A 13,939-nucleotide genomic window follows, 5' to 3' on the forward strand; every position below is an offset into this window, starting at 1 on the left:
TCCTAATATAAAAATATTAATAACCACATAATACTACCATTTATATAAAACTTCATGATTCATAAACAACATTATTATATTCTACTCATCACAACTGTAGGTAAGTAGGAAAAATATGAAAATATTATTCACATTCCATAGATGAAGCAACAAAGCTGTTGATGGAATTAAATGAATTGGGACATTTGTCTTTTGATTCTACAGCAAAGTGTAATATCTGCTTTATAATTCTATCTCAATGATTGGCCCAAAACATTGCTTACTCTTTAAGTGAACAAACTGCACACTTTGTAATTCACCAAAACCAAAATTGTTTAAGAAAAAAAAGCTTTAAAACTCAATGTATTTGATAGCTTTTGGCGGCTGAAGGTTAAGATCTATCCATACATAAGACTGGCATATACCATCTGGAGATGCAATTAAACGTCTAAGATTTTTTTGAATCTCTCTTTCAAGCACAGTTCTTCAAAGACCTGCATTTTTATTCAGAAGACAGGACAACATAATTTATCATTGTTATCATTTGGAATTATGTCTAATATATTTGTCTCCAACAGCCCCTTGACACTATACACCAAAATAGTACATTCTGATTAAACCATGGTCAGCTCACAAAGATCTAACAGTGTCTTTACTCTCATCCCTCAGACATTTTACATACGAGTAGCCATAAAGATAGATACAAAGACTGACTCATACTGAATGTTGAACACAAGCAAAAAAGTTACCTACACTTTGTCAAGATAGGATGGTCTCTTTTTTCGAGGAGTCAGCAGCACAGTCACAAAGATAGCAATGATGAAAAGGGCAAGGACGGCTCCAATTACGGCGCCAGCTACGGCTATGGAGGAGGTCTGCTTAAATGGAACATCTGTAAAGTAACAAAAATCAGGCTTTTCAAACAATTTTAAAAAGAGTTCTTGAATTTGCACACCCTAATTTCTATAATGTGCAAAGACTGATTGAAGTTTGTTAGAGGACCTCAAATTTGATTCAGTACTTTTTGTAGGATTATGCTAACACCCTCCTTCCTTATGTCACCTTAGCACTCCAGCTTTCCTTTTTTTCAAGTTATGAAAATAATATCCCCAGTCAGATAGCAACGAGTGAATCTATTTTCTATGGTCAAAGAATGTCTGGAGAAGAAACGATAGACAAAAGGATGAAAGCTATTTTAAGTTCTTACTCTAAGAGATAAAACATTTTTTCATTATTCTTTGAATTAACCAACAATATATACATTTACCATTTTTTATTCGAGTAAAATACAAAAGAAGTTCTACTAAAGAAACTAAAACCTTCAAGAAGGGGCAAACCAAAGACACACAAAAAAATCCCAGATCTAATAAATATGGCAAAAAATGACACTGTATAAGTTTTTTAATAGAGGTATTATAAAAACAGCACTTGTTGCAGATAATTTCCCTTAATTCATGAACATTTAATACAAAGTACACTTAAGACAGTGTCTCTAACACAAAATTAAATGGAAAATCTTCCCTATCCCCTGGATATAAACACACTACATAATTTCTAAATACCAGTTTCTCTTTCCCAGTCTGCACCATAAATTTTATAAAAAAGGATTTTAAAAACATATTTAGCAATTATCATGTCATACAATACTGAAAAATTAAGTCACCCTATTTTATGAACATCCAAATAAGGGAATGTATTAAAACTATTGCAACTATATATTTTCAAGTGTAAGTACTATGGATATGACAAAACAATCGTTATGTGCATTATTTTGACAATTTCAGCAACATTAATTTTGAGCAATTACAAAGTACCTTCAATATACACAATTTTGTCTTATCTTTCTAACCAGTAAGAAAGATGTTTAAGATAAACTTCTATATTGCAGTTCTAAAGTTAAATATTCTGCCCAAGGTCATTCCATCAACTAGTAGTAGAGAACAGAAAGTGAAATAAAGCTAGCTGGGTTAGGCTAGAAGCCCTCATTATGCCCTTGTTGGGAGAAAACGTTTTTATACAACTGCACATCTAATGTAGACTCTCCTTTCGGCTCCCCTATGAAGAACTCTTAGCTTTCACTTAAATAGGCGTTCACATAGAGTTCTAAATAATTGCAATTACCATTGGGACCAGACATGGCAAGTTTAGAAGACATTAAGGCAGTTATCAGTTTTGAAATATGTTTCACGGACTTACCATCATAGTATTTCCATATAAATACATATTTAGAAGTATTTTCCAACTCTGTATCTATTAAAATGTGAGTTGCATGTTGTTTTAGATTGCTAAAAAAATATATTTCCTTTCTTCCCAATTATAAAAATTTCTTTAGCAAACTAACAATTCTTTATTAATGAGTCATTTTATTAGTCTCATTCTAGACTAAAAACTTTACATCAATGAGTAGCAAGTAACTCATTTCAATAACTTTCAAACTTTCAATTAGGATTTAAAAATAGTAAAATATACAATTATTTTAAGCAATATAACCAGTTTAGTCATTCAGGATCTTACTCTCATTTGCTAATACACCCAGTTTATCTTCCTATTGTTGCTCATTTCTCTAATCCCTACTACCTCCATTTGAATACGTGCTACATGAGAAAAAGTTTGAAATCCAAGCCAGTCAAATAATACTCTGCTCTTGTCAATGTTTAAAGATTTGGAATGACCTAGGAGTAATTTCTACTCTACACGATCACTTTTCCAACCATATACATTCTAGCTTTGTATTCAGTCTTTAAAAGTCCAACTGAAATCTATTAAGATTACATACCCAAGGTTATGTGACCGAGGTCATATATATTTTCAGTGGCATAAATAAAAAATCCTTAAGTGTCAAATACGCTACCTATTCCACTAGTTTTCTAAAGGTTTTTCTTCAAAGGAAATCTTTCTTTTGCTGAGGGATCAAAAGCATCCCTATCAGTTTTGCCCAAGTGTACTGAATTCAAATTTGAGTGTTCTTATCTTGATGGTAAGACAAAGTTAATACCATATTTATAAAAATACTTTTAAATACTTCTGAAGTTATTTTTGAAAAACTCAGGTTACTCTTTGAATGTAAGATTTTCAATGTACAGATCATCATACATTCATCAAACCTCACACCTCCAAGAAAACCTCTCATATTAAATGAGACACTACCAAATTTAATATCTTTATTAAGATTAACTTAATAAAGATATTAAATTTGGTAGTGTTTTGTAATAAGATATAATAATCACAGACTTTTCACATCCTAAGGTAATTTCCAACTCTGTACTATTTTTAATATCCTTAAGTAATTCTCAAGTCCAAATAGACACTATTTTCTGAACATTTAAATTATGGTCTATTTATCCACTTCTGTCCCATTAGTCTTATAAATCCTAGCTCTGGGACTCTGAGTTGACTTTGTATAGACTATGATGACTCTTCCTTCTATCTTAAATTGGGCATATTTATTTCACCCAGTTCCATTCATTCTTTATTCATATTTTTCCTTTCTTTTTTGTACACCTCTTCTTAGTACCAAACCAGGCTAGTAAGTACTGAAAAGAGCAAATCAAAGAAAAACTACATATGATTCCGTTTACCAACTGGATATTCTACAGAAGCAAATTGATTATGTTAAATACACAAATGGGATAGGTTTCATGTTTCCTTTTCTGATTCTTCTACTAACTGAGAAAAAACAAAGAAGAATATATTTACGATATTAACCGGTGATGAACACTAGTATGAAAAGCAAAGAGCAAGCTGAAATTTCTTGTATTCAAGTCAAAGAATTTTTTTTTTTAATTTTTTTTTTTTTCCAACGTTTATTTATTTTTGGGACAGAGAGAGACAGAGCATGAACGGGGGAGGGGCAGAGAGAGAGGGAGACACAGAATCGGAAACAGGCTCCAGGCTCTGAGCCATCAGACCAGAGCCTGACGCGGGGCTCGAACTCACGGACCGCGAGATCGTGACCTGGCTGAAGTCGGATGCTCAACCGACTGCGCCACCCAGGCGCCCCTCAAGTCAAAGAATTTTAATGAAAATTGAGAATTTAGCTACAACACTGCCTCCTCCACATCTCTGCCCACATAATCTACTCTATATTACAATCAAACTACAAGGAGGAAATAAGCAAATGTATAAAAATTTGGCATTTTTAAACATTCAGCTAATTTACTGAATGAATGACATGACATTACCATCACCTAAGGAGACAGACTACTAAATCTTAACTATCTGCTTACAATCAGCAGAAAACAAAAGTGCTTTCCCCAATACAACAAAAGCTTACTGCCCATAATAGATATCATGCATATGTCTTCTAGGGAAAATGTTCAAAAATCTAACACATCATACCAAAAGAAACTTAATACAGACATAAAAATTTTCATTATTTTTGAAAAAAATATACATATAACTACTAAACTGAATTTAAGTTTGTCTTTATTACTCTGATACATACGAATAAAAAATATGTTGAAGCTACTCAAATATGCTTACCTAATTCACATCTGACAAGATTTGAAAAAAATAAATACTATTCTACACAGCAAAACATAGCAACTTGCTAAAAACCACTTGAAACGGGTGAGTATAGAAATCTACAGGCCCTTTTCACACACTCAAACACCAAGACCTAACAATTAATGGAAATATTTTCCTTTATTAACTATTTTCCTTTATTACCTTCACCAAAACTTCAGTGGTTCTACTACCTGATTCACACATTAATGTGATACCCTACAAATTTATCTTCTCAACTTTTATTTGCCCTTATAATACATATCACTGTATCACCAATTTTTCCCCATAAATATATCTCACTTTTATTTTTCAATAGCCACTTTAAATTTTTTTTAATTTTTTACATTTATTTATTTTTGAGAGACAGAGAGACAGAGCACAAGTAGGGGAAGGGCGGAGAGAGGAGACACAGAATCTGAAGTAGGCTCCAGGTTCTGAGCTGTCAGCACAGAGCCTGAGTGGGGCTCGAACTCACAAACTTTGAGATCATGACCTGAGCTGAAGTCGGAAGCTTAACCCTCTGAGACACCCAGGTGCCCCTCAATTGCACTTTTAATGTTTACTTTTCCAATACACCTTCTACTTCGTTATATCCATCGAAATATTTATCTCACTACTTTTTAATAAATGTCCTTTCTTTGGGTCGGGATGGTGTTGTCACCTCTCATTCAACAAATTACCAATAGTAACCTAACGTGTCAGGCACATGCTAAGTGCCAAGAATGTAAGGATGAATTTTACATAGTCCCTATCTTCACAGTAGAGAGCAAAATCCCTAACGTGGGATCACAGAATCCATAAAAATATTTTTTCCAATGTAGAAAGAGATTATTATCACTTATCCCCTTTTTTAGGATAAGTGATAATTACAAAATAAATGTGGTGCTAGTATATAATACATGGACTGGCACTGGTAGCTTCACTTAGTCCAAACGTCAGGTGTTCACTTGCTACACAAGGCATCTACAAAATCCCATGGATAGTATGGGATGGGATAGTTCCAGAATGAAATCAAACAATTACACATCCACTTTGTTGTCCCCTCTCAGCAGAGCCAGCATCTTGTGACACAGTACGGATGTATGAGAGCTCAGCTGAGTGAAATAGTAACTACCCTAGATTTAACGAGCAGTCAAGAATTTAAAGGAGGCCAACATGGACGCCCCCGGTGACAGAGGAACATGAGAGGATCTGTGCTAATCCATGTTATATACTAGGAAGCATTTATTCTTAATAGATGTCATTCCTGCAAAGAATTGGCAGAATGAAGAGAACACCAACTATGAAGGCACAAATAATGACAAAACCCCTTAAAACAGCAATGCAATTATCTTACTCTTAATACACAAATTTTATCAGTTACATTATGAAGCAAAACCATGGCCATATAATCAGTGATGAGTCAACCAAAAAACTGAAACGCATTAGGAGGCCAAATAAAATAAAGATTTACATTCACTCTTATTAACCATAAACCTCACACTAAACCCATACTGTGCTGAAATAATAGCTAATATGAGGGGTGAAGTTATTGTGATTAGCAAGACATCGAAAAAGCAAACATTCTGAACAGGAGACTAGCTCTAAAAACAGTAGTTGGGATGAAAACTGTTAAGGCTCCCAACAATGTACTTCTTCCATTTAAATCTACTTGTTTTTGAGAAGTTGTATTTTAGCTACCAAATATCAAAATAAAAACCAAGTATCAAAATATCTGAACATGGAATCAAACCTTTGAATCACTGAATCAAAAATACAAAATCATAATTAAAAAAACAAATGAAGCACATCCCCATCACATGGTTTGAGCTGGATCTTGAATGCAGTGAAGTGTAGAAAGGAAATTTCAGGTAAAAGCAGTATGGTCATAATTATTCAGACATCAAAGCACACGGTATGGTAAAAGAAGAGAGCTAATAAACCTAGACATCAAGTAGGTTCCCTGTTAGATCTAGGCTTTGAGCATCTAATGACTGCTAATATCAAAAGAAAAGCAGGCATTACATGCCTTCTGATAGAAGATACCACCACTTAGGAAGTAATTTTGCCCCCCCCCCCCCAATTACACCTTAATCTTATCAAGGTTCTAGATCTGACAATTTACAGAAATTACAGAGGTACAACTGGCACAATCCAAACTGGGAAGCTGCAGGACACAAATGAAGCCATTTCTTGAACAAATAAATTGCAAGGGAAAAATCAAGGGAGTGGGGAATGCCTCATGGAGAACACATAGATTAAAAATATTAAAAATATCACAATGTATGGGTCACATTTAGAAACTAATTAAAACTACAAAAAAAGTGATTAGAATTTGAACACTCATTGGATTCTTAATATTAAAGCATTTTTAATTTTTGGTACAAGAAATCTGTGGTTACTTTTCCTAAATGTTTCTACTCTTAGAGCTGTATGCTGATACATTTACAGATGAACTAAGGGCAGGAGGGATTATGTGAATAGGAATTTAAATGGAACAAGACTGACCATGAATTGATAATAAACAGAAGCAGGTACACTGAGGTTCATTTCATTATTCTGTCCTATTTTCATATAATTTCTCATAAGAAAATGTCTTTTAAAAAGAGAGGCCAGTCTTCTAGATCTAGTTACCTCTGGCTTTTAGACCAAACTGTCCCTTCAAGACTAGGTGTTTCCTGAGATATTTCTCATAACTGAGACTGTGAAATTAGATATCATGTCTATGTAGAAATATCATACATGTAAGGAAATAGGCCTTGAATTATTTTCTCAAGTTTTAAAGATATTTTAAAGTTATCTTACTAAACTCACTTTCACTCTGCTTCACCAGTAGCAAAAAAGGTAAGTAATCTAGGATAAATCAAAATTGAATCAAGTTTTATCCTCATAAATTGAAATGAAAATGATAAAACAACTATTATCAAGGTTCAAGAAATGACCCCTAAGGATATATACAGCAAAGGCAAACCTATCCCTACTCAACTCAAAGTAGATAGGTACAAAAATCAAAACAAAAATAAAAAAAATAAAACTGCAGCTAACTGGGATAGAGAAAACAAATACTAAACAGAAAGCATTTTTAAAAACATAGAATAGTTGATACCCTGCGTACACTATTACAGAGATTCTTTCATGCATAAATTTTCATTAGAATAACAAGAGGGAAACCAAACTTAATCCACACTGTATGCTATTTAAAAATAAAAACAAAACAACTGCTGCTTGCCTTAAATAATTTAAAGTTTAGGAAAACAAGTATTATTTTAAACATAAGAGATACGAAACAGGGAGGTGATTACAATCAGAAACAATGGCATTTACAATGAAAGCAGTAATAAGTGAAAAGCCCTAAATGCCAACTTACAAAACATCTCACGAAATGTTCATTCCAAATAGAAAGCCAGTATGTAAAATTTAATTTATGTTAAAGTTGCAGCAAAAATATTCAAAATTTGTTTTAACTGCTAAGCCTGGAGAAACAGATAATTCATGATTGTGGAGAATGTTATTCACAATGTGTATAGGAAATAGGAATTAAGTAGTCAATTAAAAATAAATCCTATAATGGCTAACCTACCAACTTAGATGCTCCCTCAAATTTTAACTGTGTCCTTTAACCTTATATAATCTTGTTTGGGAAGAGGAATAAAAATAGGTTTTGAATTCCCACAAAAACTTCATTAAATATAAGAAACTGAGTTATACACAACACACACACACACACACACACACACACACACACACACGCACACACACTCTTCAGCAGATAATATAACAAGGAGAAAGGTAATACAGAAATATAGGCTTGTTATAGAAATATGCCTCTATAAAGAATTTTTTAAAAACTTTTATTTAAAGATTTGTTGCATGGCTATTAGGGGCTACCACCTGATAAATAACTTGGTAAAAAAACAAAAACAAAAACAAAAAAAAAACCACTGATACAAATCAAATTAAAATTAAATCCAAACTCCATATACCAAAAATTTGAGAAAGGAGCATATTCTTATGGATGATACATTTCCAATTAACAAGCAAACAGAAAAGAACAATTAAATCTGTAAATCATTCCTCTATTTGAATTAAAAATTCAATATGCGTACCATTTCTTCCTTTCTTATATTTTACATAATACTCCCACACATTCACAACTTCTTATTCATATACCTTTAGTATTTACCAAAAGCAATTATCAAACTCAAATCAGATGTTTTCACATATGAAAGTGTTACATTTATCTCAATTTTTGCACTCATACATGGTACTTCCTACAAGCCCTTCTGCTAAACATTTAGCTAGGGTTATCTCTAGAAAACGTTCCTATATATGGCTATCAGAAGTAATACCTACTACTGAAAAACCTTAATGGTTTCTTTAATGTCAGACTTATCAAATAGAAACCTTTTAGGCACATGGTAAAATACTAAATATTTCAACTATAATGTACTTCTCAAATGTAACTTTTAAAGTCAACCCCTAGCCTATTAAAGTTTTAATATATTTTAATAAAAATGGCAGGACAAAATAAAAGTTGCATTCATCATCCCTGCATTACTGAAATATTTTAACCAGTGTGAAGGAAAACCCTAAAGTGAATACAAAAATGAAAAGCCAGTTCAAAGAATAAAAAAAAGAAACATAAACATCGTCAAAATGAAGTAAAACATTCTATCTTTTCCAAAAAAAATAAAAGGATTTTCCTATGTACCTATCAATTAGCTGTGTACGTCACTGATATCCAAAAATTAATTTAACAAAAGTTTATTTGATATGACTATTCATGTTCACAAATAAGTCTCTATGTACAGTAAATAAACATAAAGTTCTAATAAACAGCAGTGCAATGCTTCAGAAAGTCTTAACTAGTACCAGCTTCTTAAAATTTTGAAATCTTAGTTTGTCAAATGATTTATATTAAGGATACAGAAGGTATCAAACATTCACTTGCCGTTTTCCATGTCATCCTCTCCCATCATAAAACAAAACAGAAAAAAATAACAACCCTAAACACACAATGGCCACAATATAAAAGGAAGGTCATAATCACTAAGCGGATATTTATATTTTTGTAATACAGTTCTTAAAATATAATATTTCCTTCAGATTATACTCAAGAACCACTGAGATTTATACAGTGATTATTCTGCTCAGTTTCATATAGCATTTCAAACCATTGTTCTAAAAATGAAATTGTGAACAAAAAGCCACAAATTCCTATCTTCTATGGCAAGAAATTTTAGATCCATCTTTCTTGTGGCCATATGAGTGCTGGTATTTAAATTAAAAAATAAAGTCCACTTTAATCACAGGGTATTATCAATAAAATTTTGCTTCCAATGACTTGGACCAAAGAGTCTTAATATTTGTATATCAGTGGTTAATTATATTAAAACCACATATTTTTTAACAAGATACCAGTGAGCTTACCTGTGTCCTTTGCTGATATTACAGTCTTATACTACGTGTGTAAGTGGGAAGAGAAATAAAAGAGGTTTCTAATTTCCACAAAATACTGATAGTCAAAAGAGAGGAAATTATGTTACAATTGTTTAGAATAAGGCCTTGACTACTCGCAAAATTCTATGAACATGTTAGAATTTTGTCTTATAAAACATTCCTTTAGATTCGACGAGGATCATCAGGAGTGGAGTGGTTGGGGGATTAAAAAAAAAAAGTACCTACTTTGCCTTTTTATTAACAAAATAATTTATTTATGATTCTCCTACTAACCACTTCGATTCCTGGCAAAATACCTAAGGCAATTCTACACAGTCCTTTTTTTCAAATGAATCATCAACAGAAAACAACATCTTCTTTGGGCTTCAAAATAGTTGTCATCATTACAATTTTATAGGACTCCACTGTAGAAGCAATTTAATTACCTCACAAAGAAGATCCACATTTGAAGATTTAGGTAACATTTCGTTTTCAAAAGATACATGATTTTTGGAAAGAATAGACTTAATGAATTATGCAAAAAACAAAAACAAAACAAAAAACCTTATGATGTTTCCAGTTTTAATTGGAAAAACAAAAATCTTGAAACAAATACATACATTTAGGAGGAAGAGGGGGATGATTTGCCAATATACATCAGCAAGTGCTAGTGACTGGTTCTATAATTCATATTTTTCTCATTAAACCTCAAATTTACAAGTTTATTCTAATTTTTCTGTATATTTACCCGTTTGAACAACATTCACTATTAGATAACTAAAACAAGACGGGCTAGAAAATTCTCTGTATGGATTTTTGGCTGACATATCTCATTTCTAAAAACTGTACTCCAATACTAATTTGCCCACATTTTTCCATATACTGAAATGCCCTTTCTGAACTATATTTAACTGCGTACCATCTTTTCATTATTATTCTTATATTTAGGACATAAAGCATTCAAACAGAACTACGTATGCCACTTAATGTACCCAAATCCATGTTCATATGACATTATAAGAACTGTCCTCCAGAGATGAAAAAAAATGTAATAATTATGTTTAAAAGGCATGTTTTTATTATAACTCTTGTATGTATTTTGGACAAAAATACTGACCAGCTAATTAGGCTCTTCCACACAGCATGTTCACTGAGTTTACTACCACAGTTTTAGTGCAACAAAATATCTTTGAAAAGCCACTCTACAGTAATTATGGCAAGGCTCATTAAAATGCAGAGGTAAAGATTCCATTTATATAGAAACTTAGAAAACAATGTTTGAAAAGGAAAGATGTTTTATCAGGCTGAATATTTTGTTTTGTATACTAAAAATATATATAAACATTTCTTGAATTAGTTTTATAGTCAATTTTCATGTAGTATCATTTAGTGGTGATAAATTTTGAGAGGTATATGTTTAACAAACATTATACTTGAGATTATAGTCTTAGGTAAACATTTAATACACAATGCCAAGGTAGTTTCCTTTTTTTTTTTTTTCCTTTTTAATTTTTGTACCAAAAAAGTCATACATTTAATGTTGACATTTCTTCTTACCTGTGTGCCTCAGACCAATAAAGTACTCTGCATTAAAATTTAAATCTTGAGACAGTAGTACAGCATTGAAAAAAAATTGTAAAGCAGCTCAGATACATTGAACCCAGATTTTACATTTTCATTTGTCAAATTAGAATATAAAAAGTAAGCTTGAAAATCAAGTTGAAAAAGCTTATTCTTCCTCAAGAAAAAGTATGAACAATCTGAAAATGATCAACTAGTATGAATGAAACATTGTACATAGGTAAGTCACGTTTAGTGGTTGCTAAACATACCACTCCCTCCTGGAAATTACGGAACCATCTACATGTGAAACTAAGTCATCTTCATTATCGTCATAATGTTCATCGCTGACGAACTTCATTCCCATTTTTAGATCTTCATAATAATCCATTGGTCTTTCAAACCTACTGAGATTTTCTACATTGTTCCACTGCGTTTTTTCAGGCTCTTCTAAATAGTCTTTCCGTATTAGATTGTTCACTGGATTTTTGTTTTCTTTTTTCACACTGTCTGGGTAAGAATCAAGCTCATCTTGTTGAAGAACATCTATTTGTGATTCTTTTTGCATATCTGATGGTGGAATGTAGTTCTTGGCAAAGTAGTCTCCACGAAACGTCCGTCTTCTCCTATAGCAGAATATTCCAGCCAAAACACTCACAAGTACTATGAAGAGAGCCCCACCCACTACACTAGCAATGATTGTGCCAATTGTGTCATCCTTAATTGTTGCCAAAGTTGACAATGGGAAGGGCAATTTTTTTGGTTCTGTTGCTAGATCCTCGATGTCAGCAGTTGAGGGATGCCACTGAATTGTAGGCTGAAGGGTGGTAGTGGTAGGAGGATCTAATGGAAACAGTAAAGATAGACAAGACACAGAAAGGCAAAGAATGTCAATGCAGGCTGATTTGGCAGCAAGTTGAAAAGACAGCACAGTTAATGAATATATATTCATAGTAATAATAGTTTTTCATTCTTAAGATCAGAATGTGGTGGTACTTACATATTTTTAAAAAATAAGGAAACTGGCATTTAGTCAGTTACCAAGGAGGTAAAAGGAATATAAAATGGTCTATGATGTAAATCCTGAATTATTCTATTCCAAGCTTTAGCATGATCTTGTACTCCAAGGAATACTTTTTTTTTAAAAATAAAGAATATTACTTAAATGTCCTATATACAGCTGGCTTAAGAATTATGATACCAAAAAATTAAGTAATCCAAATGTACATTTTCTTAGCCAGAAGAACAAAGAAATAAAATGAAAGAATAAAAAAATTAAAGTATGTTTCTTAATATCCATATTTACCTAATTTTATTTTTGTAAGATCTGAACTTATCTTTAAAAGAATGAAAAACTATAGATTCTTGTTAAGTGGCCGTAGTATAAGCTGTTGGCTTAGTAATTCTCTCAAAAATATTTTCCTTAAGTAAAGAGAACTTTTAATTTTTAGGAAGGACATATGTAGTACATATCATTCTTTAGTAATTTGAAAATAAAAAGCATACATTTAAACTGTGTTAGCCAAATGGGCTATATCATCAAATGAAACTAACAAAAACAAAGTAAAAACATGTTATAAAATGTTATAAAAATGTCATCGCCATGTCTATATCCCATGGGTAAGATATCTGAACATTTAGGAAACTGAAGAATTTCAACCGTATCTGTAAAATTTATTGTCACATCACTTTAGTATGAAGTATCAAAGAGCAGCTAATATTTTAGAGAGAACATGCTAATAATACTTAAATATTAGATGCAAATGATCCTGTGTATTGCCATTAGATTATAGAGTAAATAGCCATTAATATTAAAAAGCAACTAAACACAAATAGTAAAAATTAAAGATTGGTTAATTCTCAATTAAGTGGTATTTGTAGGTCATGTTATATAAACTCTAGAGTTTGAAGAAAGGATGAGTTAAAAAATCTTGAATTTCTTCTTTGATAAAAAACAAATGACCCGAATGGTAATCTCCTACAATTAATTTTTAAATGAGTGGTACTGATAGAGCTTTTAAAAAAAATGATTGTTAGAAAAATACTAAATCTACATGGGGTAAGTTATTCTAAAATTACAAGCTAAAGAAAAATACTTACTGAAACAGGTTTCATCACGGAATGCCATATGTATAGAATGTGGTAAAAATTTAGCAAGTATAATATAAAATTTAACAAGTACAATATAACTAATTTCCTATGAATTTAAACCAATATAACAGGCAATCCTGTCAAGTACTTTGAAGTGAGTATTAGTCATCATATTATATGTAAGTGAATCAAGAGGAGTTTTAATTTGTAAGAACATATTATTCACTAGCTGAACAAACTCAATCCTAAAAAAAATTGTGGAATTGTAGAATCATTTGTAGTATAAAAGTAGTAAAAAGTAAAGCTTCCTATCATATAACGCAACCTCACAGAACCAGGATATTAAAAAATTAAATTAATTAAAAATTAATCATTTGTAAGGCAA

At 31.8% G+C, this 13,939-nt stretch overlaps 1 protein-coding gene across 2 annotated transcripts in view; it reads right to left on the bottom strand.

Moving 5' to 3' along the window:
• The window catches only part of NECTIN3 (nectin cell adhesion molecule 3), a 129,248-nt gene that overhangs the window by 54,981 nt on the left and 60,328 nt on the right, over nucleotides 1-13,939 (bottom strand). The window contains exon 6 of one of the 2 annotated variants that reach the window (XM_047876145.1): nucleotides 733-871. In XM_047876145.1, coding sequence (XP_047732101.1) covers nucleotides 733-871 — 139 coding nt within the window. Of the gene's footprint in view, nucleotides 1-732; nucleotides 872-9,212; nucleotides 12,307-13,939 lie in introns of those variants that run through there. The other variant, XM_047876144.1, reaches the window with a different exon arrangement.

This window comes from Prionailurus viverrinus, chromosome C2, assembly GCF_022837055.1.
Source record: "Prionailurus viverrinus isolate Anna chromosome C2, UM_Priviv_1.0, whole genome shotgun sequence".
Classification (NCBI taxonomy): Eukaryota; Metazoa; Chordata; class Mammalia; order Carnivora; family Felidae; genus Prionailurus; species Prionailurus viverrinus.